The sequence below is a fragment of the Crinia signifera genome, chromosome 2 (genome assembly GCF_055691185.1).
Source record: "Crinia signifera chromosome 2, ASM5569118v1, whole genome shotgun sequence".
Classification (NCBI taxonomy): Eukaryota; Metazoa; Chordata; class Amphibia; order Anura; family Myobatrachidae; genus Crinia; species Crinia signifera.
In genome coordinates, this window is record NC_139218.1 from 81,611,291 (window position 1) to 81,623,953 (window position 12,663).

General features: G+C 38.8%; 1 protein-coding gene across 2 annotated transcripts in view; it reads left to right on the top strand.

Moving 5' to 3' along the window:
• RPS6KA3 (ribosomal protein S6 kinase A3) overlaps positions 1–12,663 on the top strand; it is a 123,135-nt gene that overhangs the window by 80,262 nt on the left and 30,210 nt on the right. For both annotated transcript variants that reach the window (XM_083172472.1, XM_083172473.1), the window contains exons 5-6: positions 9,413–9,493; positions 10,977–11,056. In XM_083172472.1, coding sequence (XP_083028598.1) covers positions 9,413–9,493; positions 10,977–11,056 — 161 coding nt within the window. The remainder of the gene's footprint in view (positions 1–9,412; positions 9,494–10,976; positions 11,057–12,663) is intronic.

Below are 12,663 nucleotides of genomic sequence, written 5' to 3' on the forward strand. Positions count from 1 at the left end.
ATGTCGTTTGTGATTTAGCTGAAATCGGGCGCCGTGATAATACACAAGTACCTACAAAAATATCAAAATTGATCTATTGACCTACCCATTATTAATGCCAGTCACCTGCTTTATTCTACTACACACATATCCAAGTGAGTGCTGGCACCATATGCAATTGGCCACGCTGAAAGTCCCTGGATGGCACCCCGGTAATACCTGCACAGTCAATGTTTATAGAAAAAATCAGAAAGGCACAGCATAAACCATGCAGCAATTCCTACGCTGTAGGAATTGCTGCGTGGTTTATGCTGTGCCTTTCAAACCGGACTGCTTTTGTTGATGTAACTCCTGAAGACGGTCCCTATGGGATGGAAACGCTGAGTATGTTTTGTCATGGTCTTTGATGCATTTCTATTATAATCCACAGCATTTTTTATCTGCATAAATAATCTGGTGAGTGCTTCCTGATTTTTTATATATATATATATATATATATATATATATATATATATATATATATATATATATATATATATATATATATATATATATATATATATATATATATATATATATATAATATATGTATATACTAGAGTGTGGTCACAGGACAGTGCACCCCAACTTGGGAAGCTGTTTGCATCCCATTCTTAGGAATGGTGAGTGCGGAGGTACACCTGTATCTATCTATCTCTCTCTCTGTATCTCTCTCTGTATCTCTCGCTCTGTATCTCTCTCTCTGTATCTCTCTCTCTCTCTCTCTCTCTCTCTCTCTCTCTCTCTCTCTCTCTCTCTCTCTCTCTCTCTCTCTCTCTCTCTCTCTCTCTCTCTCTCTCTCTCTCTCTCTCTCTCTCAGAAATTCATTTTAATCCTTTCAGGTCCAACGTCTAGTCAGGCTCGACAACCCTAGCACTAGTAGCAGATACAATAGTAACAGTTAAACCAGACCTTTTGGACTGCAAAATGTTAAGAAACACTCTGCAGAATTAGCACTTAATTAATTTTCATTACAGAAAGGCATCATATACATACAATATTTTGATCACTTCTGGACCAACATCATGTATACAAATCATCACAGCATGGAAGTTGGAGCAATAATAACAAGTGCTCCATGCAGGTGCTGCTGGTTCCTACATGGCGCATTTGTTATTGCGGTAATGTGCATGCTGTGACTATTTCAATACCTGAGGATGGCCTGAATATTTTTATTTTCGGGTGATGTAAACGGTCATTATTGCAATATCCAATTAGCAGCTGTCTTTATCAGACAAAAATGGACCCGGATAGGGCAAAAGAACATGAAATTAGGGATAAATCCTTGGTTTCATGTGTTTTCGGCCATCTGGTTGCTGCTTATTGGGGATTAGGCTGTGTGTGCCTCAGGCGGTATCTGGTCGAATAGGATTGCCCCCGCCAAACCTATTTGCAGCAATAAAGTACCGCTGCTAATGGATAAAAAACAAACACAATATTTAGAATCCACTTAAATCTCCCACAGATATTAATGTGGGAGACCATTAAGACCATGTGGGAGACAATTAAGACCATGTTTTAAATCCTATTTAGTAAGGGACTATTGGCGATTACTACTTAAAAATTAGCAGGTTTAGTTCCCAGTCAGCTACGCCGGTACCTGCCAAACGATTATTATAACTATGAGCAAACAATTGGATAGTGCTGTGCTCGGCACCTTTGTGGTAGTGTGTGAATAATGATCAACAATGTGGTGTAATGAGTAAAACAAGGTTTATTTATTAAAGCAATACACAATTGTGTATAAAAGATACAATACAGGGGCTACGATTTACCCATTACGCCGCATTGTTGATAGTTATTCACTCATAACCACAAAGGAGCCAAGCGCAGCACTATCCAATTGTTTGCTCATATTAACCAATACCATTGGACCGGTCTCCCAATAAGTGCAGCCGCTAGCTCTGCACAATATACTCGGTGCACAGGTAACCACCCTTCAATCCTATTTATATTACTACCCTGCCAAGCGATTCCTTGGTGTGTGGAAGAATTTACCTCCCAAATAGTTGAGCGATTGTATTGGCAACCAAATTCAGGCATGTTTGACAGCGTTCAGGAGGCTCCTTACTGAATAGTAAACAGTCTCCATTGCTCTTCTATACTTCAGTCCCTGCCAGCAGTCACCGTGCCCGTTAGCTTCCCGGTGTGACTGCTCCTCTAATTTCTGAGCAGTTCACACATTTATTTTTTGGTAGGGTTCCACTGTGGGGTTTAATAGAACTCAATTGGTGTACAACTATAATTTAATTCCAGTAGCTAAAGCTAGTGAATAAATTAGTTCCTTTGGGAGACACAGGTTTTGCAGCTCTATGCAGTTGGAACTGCTCCTTTTATCAATCTATTTCATTCTCTCAGAACTTCATACTAGCTAATTTTTATTATGAAACCTCGCTAACGCTGCTGAACGTGCCTAAATTGGGTCGCTGATACAATCCGACAGAGTGTTTAAGACGCTCAACTATTTGGAGGCAAGTGTTTCACTTGTCTATGTACTGTAAACCTAAAAATAGTTTGGTGGGAACGGGCATAGCTGACACTGACCTGAATCTGCTAATAAGAGATGATCCCCACCAGAGTCTCCTCCAAAGCATGGTCTCGTAATCTACATTGTATTAATATCTATCTGTGGTTGATTTAAAGTGGATTCTGTATGAACTTTTTATAATTTAAGCCATTTTCCATAAAAACATGGACAGGTTAGTGACATGGGGGACATATGGGAAGTGATGCCTGGGCAGTGATACATACATGCAGGCAGAGTAAGAGCAGGTACTGATGGGTACTCCCAGTATAAATAAGAACTTTTGTGCAAGAACACAGATTGACAGGTGACGGTTATATGGTGGTCATGAGAAGTGATGCTGTGTAATACTTGCACAGAAGGAGGGAGAATGCCCCCATGGGAAGGTATTTGGCACAGTGCCCCTGCCAGGAGACAGAGGATGCCCCGCTGAGGGCAGACATGACTTGCTTTATGGGACTAGATGACAGGTGTTATTCTGCTTTTACCTCCTGATTCCAACCCACGCCGGGTCCTGAACATGTTTGCCGCCATCTTTATACCCTCAACCCCTGACCTCCCGACGTCCATTTCCTGTTAGCCGAAACGTCACTTCCGACATAACAGCAGCCTCACCAATTTGAACTTGTGGCAGGCGGACACTGATTATGGACAGCACCCAATGGGAAGAACATGTGACGCTGACGTCGACGTAGCTAGGCCATGTCCATCACATCGGGTGTTCAGCATCTGTCTGCAAGAAGTTCAAATTGGTTAGTGTGCCTGGTGTCAGGGGAGTCTGCAAATGCCAGGCAGCAGGGTGTCTCTTGAAGGGCGGACCGCCTGAAAATGTAACCCTGGGGAGAATGCTGAAGAGAAACATTTTCTAGAAATAAGCAGCTTTATATTACATTACATACGATTGCAGTTTCTCATCTGTGCATACTGCATAGTCCCAATGTGGAATCTCCGGGTGTAACCGAAAGCTCTCGTCATTCATCACGTCCAGGATAATCTCCAAATATCTGTTTCATTCTGTAAATATGTCTTCTGAGTCGTTTGTTAATTGTGCTGTGCCTGCAGTTTAACCCCTTCATGACAGAGCCAGTTTTTGCCTTCCTGACAGAGCCCTTTTTTTCAAATCTGGCATGTATCACTTAAGTGGGGATAACTTTTTTTTGCTTTTACTTATCCCAGTGATTTTGAGATTGTTTTCTCGTGACACATTGTACTTCAAGTTAGTGGTAAATTTTCGTCGATACAGTCTGTGTTTTTTTGTGAAAAATACCAAAATGTCGTAAAAAAATGGAAAATTTTGCGATTTGCAAAATGTTAAATTTTCTGCTTGTGAGACAAATAATCTTACCACTCAAAATAGTGAATAACTAACATAGACCATATGTCTACTTTATGTTGCCATCATTATTTCAACCTCATTTTCATTTTTTTGGACACTAGGAGGCTTAAAATATGAATAGCAAATTCTCAAATTTTCAAGAAAATTTCAAACTCTGATTTTTTTAGGGACCAGGTCAGTTATGATGTGACTTTGAGTGACTTGTATGTGAGACACCCCCATAAATGATGCCATTTCAAAAACTGCACCCCTCACAGTATTCAAAACAGCATTTTGGAAGTTTGTTAACCCTTTAGGTGTTTCACAGGAATTAAAACAAAGTGTAGGTGAAATTTCAAAATTTCATTTTTTTTGCAGATTTGCAATTTTAATACATTTTTCTAAGGAACACAGTAGATTTTACTAGAGAAATGTGACTAAAAATTGATTCCCCCAATTCTTTGGTTTTCATAAATATCCTATATGTGGCCCTAGTGTGCACGGTGACCAAACCACAGGCTTCATAATAGAAGGAGCACCTACTTGATTTTGGAGCCTCCTTTTTATGAGATTATTTTTTAGGCACAATGTAGGTTTCTAGGCACCATAAGATGCTAAAAGTTAGGTACCCCCCCACAAGTGACCCCATTTTGCAAACTACACCCTTCAGGGAATTCATCTAGGGGTATAGTGTACATTTCAAACCCCCAGGGGTTTCACCAATTGTGGTACAACTGGGCAGTGAAAATGAAAAAAAATTAATTTTTCATTTTCACAGCTCAGTTGTATCAAAATTGGTGAAACCCCGGGGGGTTTGAAATGTACACTATACCCCTTGATGAATTCCCTGAAGGGTGTAGTTTGCAAAATGGGGTCACTTGTGGGGGGGTTCCACTGTATGGGTGTTTCGGGGGTCTTGCTAATGCGACATAGCACCCACCATTCATTCCACCACCAAAAATCACTCCTTCCCTTCTGAGTCCTGCCATGCACCCAACTGGTATTTTTTGGTCACACATGAGGCATTGCCGTACTCGGGAGAAATTGGGGCACAGATTTTGGGGTGCTTTGTCTCCTTCATTCCTTGTGAAAATGAAAAATTTTGAGCCAGATCTGCATTTTTGTGTAAAAAAATGTAATTTTTTACAGAAAAATGCAGTTCTGGCTCAAAATTTTTTATTTTCACAAGGAATGAAGGAGACAAAGCACCCCAAAATCTGTGCCCCAATTTCTCCCGAGTACGGCAATGCCTCACGTGTGACCAAAAAATACCAGTTGGGTGCATGGCAGGACTCAGAAGGGAAGGAGTGATTTTTGGTGGTGGAATGAATGGTGGGTGCTATGTCGCATTAGCAAGACCCCCGAAGCACCAATACAGTGGAACCCCCCCACAAGTGACCCCATTTTAGTCACCAGCTTTGGGAGGGGGGCTGGCGCTGCGGCTGGCGGGGGGGTGGGAGGGGTGCTGGTGCTGCGGCAGCCGGGTGGGTGGGAGGGAGGGGGGCTGCCGGGTGGGAGGGGGGGGGGGGGGCTGGCGATCGGTGCGGTATATACACACACACACACACACACATACATATATATATATGTGTGTGTATATATATATATATATATACATATATATACACACACATATATATATATATATATATATATATATATATATATATATATATGTGTGTGTGTATATATATATATATATATATATATATATATATATATAGTTTTTCAGTGCATATATTTATTTTTTTTACTTTTTCTGCAGCTTGATGCTGCTGCTGCTGCTGCGGGGGGGAGGGGGGAGGAGGTCAGCGCTGCGTGCGCTTCAGACGCTCCGGGGGAGCCGGGGGAGCTGCTGCTGCTGCCGGGTGAGTGCCCGGCGGGTTGGAGGGGGGGCTGCACATCGGAGGTGATCGGTGCTGTACTTGACAGCACCGATCACCACCGATCCCTGTGTTACCGAGCGGCTTAGCCGCCGGTAACACAGGAAACGCTGTGAATGGCTGTTCAGATTTGAACAGCCAATCACAGCGATCGCCGACCGGGGGGGGCACCCCTGCCCCCCCTGGGCGGCGAGGGGGGATGTCTGCTGTCAGGGACAGCAGACATCACCTAACTGTCACTGCGTCTCTAGACGCAGTGACAGTTAAAAGTCATGACGTATATATACGTCATGTGTCGGGAAGTACTTCCCGACCATGACGTATATATACGTCAAATGTCGTGAAGGGGTTAAAAGTACACAGTCACGATTTTTATACCACTAAGCATAGAAATAACTGTAACATAGCAGGATATGTACAAAATGTGTTAAGTGTGAATGTACTAAAACAGTCACTATTTGACACTTGCGTCGAATGTCTTCATGTATCAAAGCAAAAAAAAACAGAGAAACCATTTTCTCTACAGTATCTGCAAATATCTAATGGCTTTACAATGGTAATACTCTTGTATGTAGATAGTTAACATTCCATTCCAATATGGTCAGAGTGATCCAGGAATTCCTGGGCAACTTTGCTAACATTGGGAATCCTTTATTTCTTTCTTTCTTTTTTGGGGGGGCAAAAATAAATCTTGCCGTATTTGCATTGCTATGCAAAGTAATGCATAACCTCAAGCAGCTTCTGCTGATTAAATGATGTTCTGCAGTGTGCAACTGCAGTTATAATTACAAATAGCATTTCATATGTAGATGCAGCTGTGGTAGCACACAGAATAATAGGCTTGTCATGTATAATTTTCAATCAACAGAAGATGCTTATGCGTCCTATTTGCCTAGTAATGCAAATAAGATGCAATTTTATGGAAAAAGCTGTGTGAAAAAGATGCACATTGCATGGTGCATTTACAAGGTTTATTTAACGTGCTACAGCAAGGATGTAGGAGGACACATCTGTACCTTGCCAAGGCTATAGCCATCTGCTTAGCCAAATATCTACTGTATATAATAAAAGGTCATTCTTGAATTAACAATGAAACATGCAGCAATTCAATATTTTTAATTTTCTATAAAAAAAAAAAAATGTGAGCTACAAAATACTTAGAGCATTACATATGGCCATAAATTTTGGAGGTCTCTAGAGACCTGTCCAGTGTCTGCCTATTTATAGTATGCTTACCCTCTAGCGGCATTGTAATGTGGATATACTTTGCAGTATGCAAAAATTTAGGCTCCGAACGCATAATAATACAAGCGGATAGAAACCGATATCAAGTATCATTTTCATAAATGTCGATCTAGTTTTCCTAATTCATTGATTAATATAGGAGATAAACAGATTTAACTTATTTAATTACGTATATTTTGCTATCTGTATTTTTCTAAATATGTTATATATTTCAAGAAATGTGCTAGTTGTCCTCCCTGGGTGAATATACCTTACTTGTCCTATTTGTTCTATAGTATTGCCAAGCTGGGAGCTGCATTTATTTACATTTCAGGGGGACATATATATGTTTGTGGTTTAGGTTTGTACTAAGGTTTATTCTGTTGCAATCAAGAAATCCTGTTAATAGGATTTCAATAGGCACGTAGTGCTCATCCAGTAAATTCTACTAGGAGTGGAGAGGGAGCCATACTGGGCAAAATTTTTTTTCTTTTTAACCCTTATTGTTGCCAGGGGCTTCTTGATTAGCCCCAATAAGTCAACGTGAGCCATCGCTTATCCAGGCCTTTGTTCATCTGCCTCATAGAAACATAGAATTTGACGGCAGATAAGAACCACTTGGCCCATCTAGTCTGCCCCTTTTTTTAAACCTGTTACCTCAAACCATATTTGATCCTTATTTTTTTGTAAGGATATCAATATTCTTATCCCAAGCATGTTTAAATTGTACTACTGTATTTGCGTCTACCACCTCTGTTGGTAGGCTATTCCACTTATCTACTACTCTTTCTGTGAAAAAATTCTTCCTCACATTTCCCCTGAATCTTCCTCTTTCTAGTTTCAGTGCATGTCCTCATGTTCTGTTGCTCCTCTTCCTGTGAAGAATGTCTCCCACCTGTACCTTGTTAAAGCCCTTGATATATTTGAAAGTTTCTATCATGTCCCCCCTTTCCCTTCTCTGCTCTAAAGTATACATATTAAGATCTTTTAGTCTTTCCTGGTACGTTTTGTGATGTAGGCCATGCACCATTTTAGTTGCTCTTCTTTGTACAGTCTCTAATGTATTTATATCCTTCTGGAGATATGGCCTCCAGAACTGAACACAATACTCTAGGTGAGGTCGTACCAATGACCTATACAGTGGCATTATTACTTCTTTCTTTCTACTGCTGATACCTCTCCCTATGCAACCAAGCATCTGACTTGCCTTCTTCATTGCTTTGTTACATTGCCTACCTGCTTTTAAGTCCCCTGAAATAGTGACACCTAGATCCCTCTCTTCCTCAGTAGTTTCCATTATAGTGCCATTTATACTATATTGAGTCTTTGGATTTCTGAGACCCAAGTGCATGATTTTGCATTTTTTGGCATTAAACTGTAGTTGCCATTCTCTTGACCATTTCTCTAATCTGCCTAGATCCTCAATCATTTGTTTTACCCCTCCTGGTGTGTCTACCCGGTTGCATGCCTTTGTGTCCTCTGCAAAAAGGCACATTTTACCCTCAATTCCATTTGCAATATCACCAATAAAGATATTAAAAAGCACCGGTGCAAGTAGAGATCCCTGGGGTACTCCACTTGTAACCTTTCCCTCCTTTGACTGTACTCCGTTTATTACAACTCTCTGTTTTCTGTCCTGCAACCACGCTCTTATCCATTCAACTATCTTAGAATCCAATCCCAAGCTTTCAAGTTTATTTAACAGTCTGCGATGTGGGACAGTGTCAAAAGCTTTACTAAAGTCTAGATAAGCTACATCTACAGCCCCACCTTGATCTATTACTTTAGTCACCCAGTCAAAAAAGTCAATAAGATTTGTTTGACATGATCTTCCCCCAGTAAACCCATGCTGTTTTGGATCCTGTAAATTGCTGGTTTTGAGATATTCTACAACTCTTTGTTTTAAGAGTGTTTCCATCAATTTCCCTACTACTGATGTAAGGCTCACTGGTCGATAGTTGCTTACCTCTTCCTTGCTTCCACTTTTGTGCAGTGGGACTACATTCGCTGTTTTCCATGCCTCCAACAGGTGAAACCACCTCTCGCTGTTTTAAGTGAAAACACACACTGGAACTGTGTGTTTTCGGGCAAAAATATATATTCTTTTAATTAGTGACCAAATTGGAAAGCCCAAAAATATTGGAGAACTGTCCAGAGTTATAAAAAGAGATTGTGCTGTTACAATCTCTATGTGCATGGTCATAATGGAAAGTGGTCAATCTCTCAACACCTGGGCATAGGACTGTGACAGCTGTGTGTGTAGCTAACTTTAAATCAGTGCCATCTGTACAGTGATCTACAATTATCCATGCTGTACACTGTAATTATGAATCATTACTTCAGTTAAGTGGTGGACAAAATAACTTGTTTTAAAGTGCCATACCGATGTCCTGGTTTTAATATCCACATTATCCAAACTATTTTGTTCTGTCTTTTTTCCACCTACAGTTCGAGATCGTGTTAGAACAAAAATGGAGCGCGATATTTTGGTGGAAGTTAATCATCCGTTTATTGTCAAATTGCACTATGGTGAGTAATAGATTTTTGCCTGCTGATCGACTAGTACCAGCTGTTAGAATGTCACATTCTGCTCTCAAGTGATTCCTCTGCTTCTAGTTAAATACGCTCCATGCAATTGGTAAAATGATTAGCGGCTCCTAGCGCACGATGAAGATGAAGTTTAAACACACAAGTTTGCAACCTCTAAAAAACTAATAGTTAAATGTACTGCAAAGTAGCAATAATGCAGTTTATAGGTTTTTTTTTCTCTTTTCTTCTCCTTTAGCAATTTTTTTTTTTTTGTTTCTCTGTATTCGTTTTTGTTGAAATATTAACATTATACATTTTAAATGTGCCTCTGTGCTATAACATTTTGTTTTTGTTCCTCAGTTCCCTTGGAGGTCCTTCTTACCTTTTTTGTTAAATTTATTTTGCGTTTGTTGCTGTATATCATTTTTGTAAGATCAGTAAATAGTACACTTTTTTATAAAATCAGTAAATAAAAGTTTAGCCACCTGTTTGTATTTAAAGTAGAACTAAAATAAATTGAATACAAGCTCCATGCAGGAGTCCTTTGTTCTCATCCCTGAGGAAATAAATCTGTTCTTTTCATTCTTCCATCAATTTCTTGCCTTTACTGCGTGAAAGCTCACTATTGCTCTTATTGCAACGTAAAACCGTAACAATGGGTAATTGTGGTAAATTTTTAAATACGTAAGTCCTTTATTGTAATTTATAATCTTGGTCTACCATGTCTGCCTGTTCAAATACATATTGTCCTATCGTTTCTCCCTTTCTATTTGGTATTTAGGTATGTAAATATATTCACTATTGTTCTAAGATACCAGTCCTGTATTGTCTTTGTTTTTTTGTTTTATGCAAGTGGGGTCCTGCATAAGTATAAGCATATGATATCACTATTCTGTGCTGGTTATGTCCCTTATACATTCTGATATTTAATTCAATATGTGTCCATTTTTTGACACATACTGTATGGTCCTTACTAATTACCATTATCACATAAAAGGGTTCAGATCTTTTCCTTCCACAAGATCAGCACACTTGTATAGTGAAACTGTCTGTATCGCTCTGAGCATTCCGCTCTCATTTGCTACAGGCTATGCCACGTTGCACCATTGGCCAGTGTGTACCATCGATATATCATTGAACGGCGATCTTCAGATATATATCAGGTCCGCTGTGCAACACAGCCAATGCCCGATATATCTAAAGATATATCGGCGCATTATGCTGTATGTACAGGCGATCTGCAAAGATAAATTTTGCACTGCCTCTAGTGGCGGAAAGCAGTGCTGCAAGATACTGCGAAATGTTTTTGTAATTAAATATTTTATGGATGTGAAGTAGGGAAACCGAGGCAGGATTTACCCAACCAAAGAATAGTGAAGATTAAATGTATTAAAAGAAACACCAATGCGGTTAACCGGTGTGCTGTATTTAGGGAAAATATTGTGAAAGGGACAAATGTTTTATTTATCCTGTTATATTTCAGCTTTCCAAACAGAAGGCAAATTATACCTAATTTTGGATTTTCTCAGGGGAGGAGATTTGTTTACACGCTTATCCAAAGAGGTAATTATAACTTATTCAATTGCTTGCCAAAATGTGAAAGTGAAAAAATGAACTTCCTGTAATGATTTCTACTAATAACTATATCATCCATAGCATATCTCTTTTTATGCCTTCTTAAAACATAAAGAAGGCAATTTAATAGTACAGGGATTAAAAAGAGTAATACTATTTGTACACACAATAGTCTGTTATATGTTCCTGTACAGTGTTATTGCAGCCTGTTGTAGGCATTTTCACAAATGGAACTTTACAAGTAATATGTGGAACACAGTCCATGTCTCACTAACACATGTAGTATTTAAAAGTTCATTGAGTATAGGGCATTGTATTTATACATATTATTAAACAAAGCTTACTGCATAGACAAATTTGTATGAAAATATTTGCAGAATACTTGGTTTTACCAATTATGTAATCAAATGTGTGTGTGTATATGTATATATATTTATATGTGTGTGTGTGTATGTATGTATATATGTATGTATGTATATATATATATATATATATATATATATATATATATATATATATATATATATATATAAATAGAAAACACAATTGTGGTATGGCGCCTTGGAATTAATAAATAAAGTCCATATGTATGGTGATCACAAATCAGTGAAGCAGACCAGAAGATTTCATCCAATTTCTTTGTTTATTATCATCAACTTTGTCATCGGCAAAACCGTGAGAAGTATCCCAACGCGTTTCGTCTAGAGCGACTTCATCAGGGGTAACATCATAAAATTCTCTTCATTCCAATGATAGAAGAAAAAGTGCTTTTAACTCCTCCAGTGAAAAACGGGGAGAAGGGGCTGTTATTCCAGACCAATTATTTTTATTTTTATAGAGTAGAATATAAGCTGGTGATATGCTTAATCATATACAAGTGTGTGAGCACCAATAAAATTCTGGAAAAAATACTTTTCTTCCCTGTGTAGTGTACCTTTTTCTAAAGGATCTATCTCCTACAGGGATGTCTGCAGTTCATCCCTGTAGGAGATAGATCCTTTAGAAAAAGGTACACTACACAGGGAAGAAAAGTATTTTTTCCTGAATTTTATTGGTGCTCACACACTTGTATATGATTAAGCATATCACCAGCTTATATTCTACTCTATAAAAATAAAAATAATTGGTCTGGAATAACAGCCCCTTCTCCCCGTTTTTCACTGGAGGAGTTAAAAGCACTTTTTCTTCTATCATTGGAATGAAGAGAATTTTATGATGTTACCCCTGATGAAGTCGCTCTAGACGAAACGCGTTGGGATACTTCTCACGGTTTTGCCGATGACAAAGTTGATGATAATAAACAAAGAAATTGGATGAAATCTTCTGGTCTGCTTCACTGATTTGTGATCACCATACATATGGACTTTATTTATTAATTCCAAGGCGCCATACCACAATTGTGTTTTCTATTGTTTTCATTGTCCCTGAACCCTCTAGGGATTTTTGTGGTTAGGCGGCCATTTACTACAGTATCTGAATTATTATTGCATATATAGCGCGGAGAGGATTATTGGTACATATATATATATATATATATATATATATATATATATATATATATATATATATATATGTCCAGGAATCGGCACTCCCAA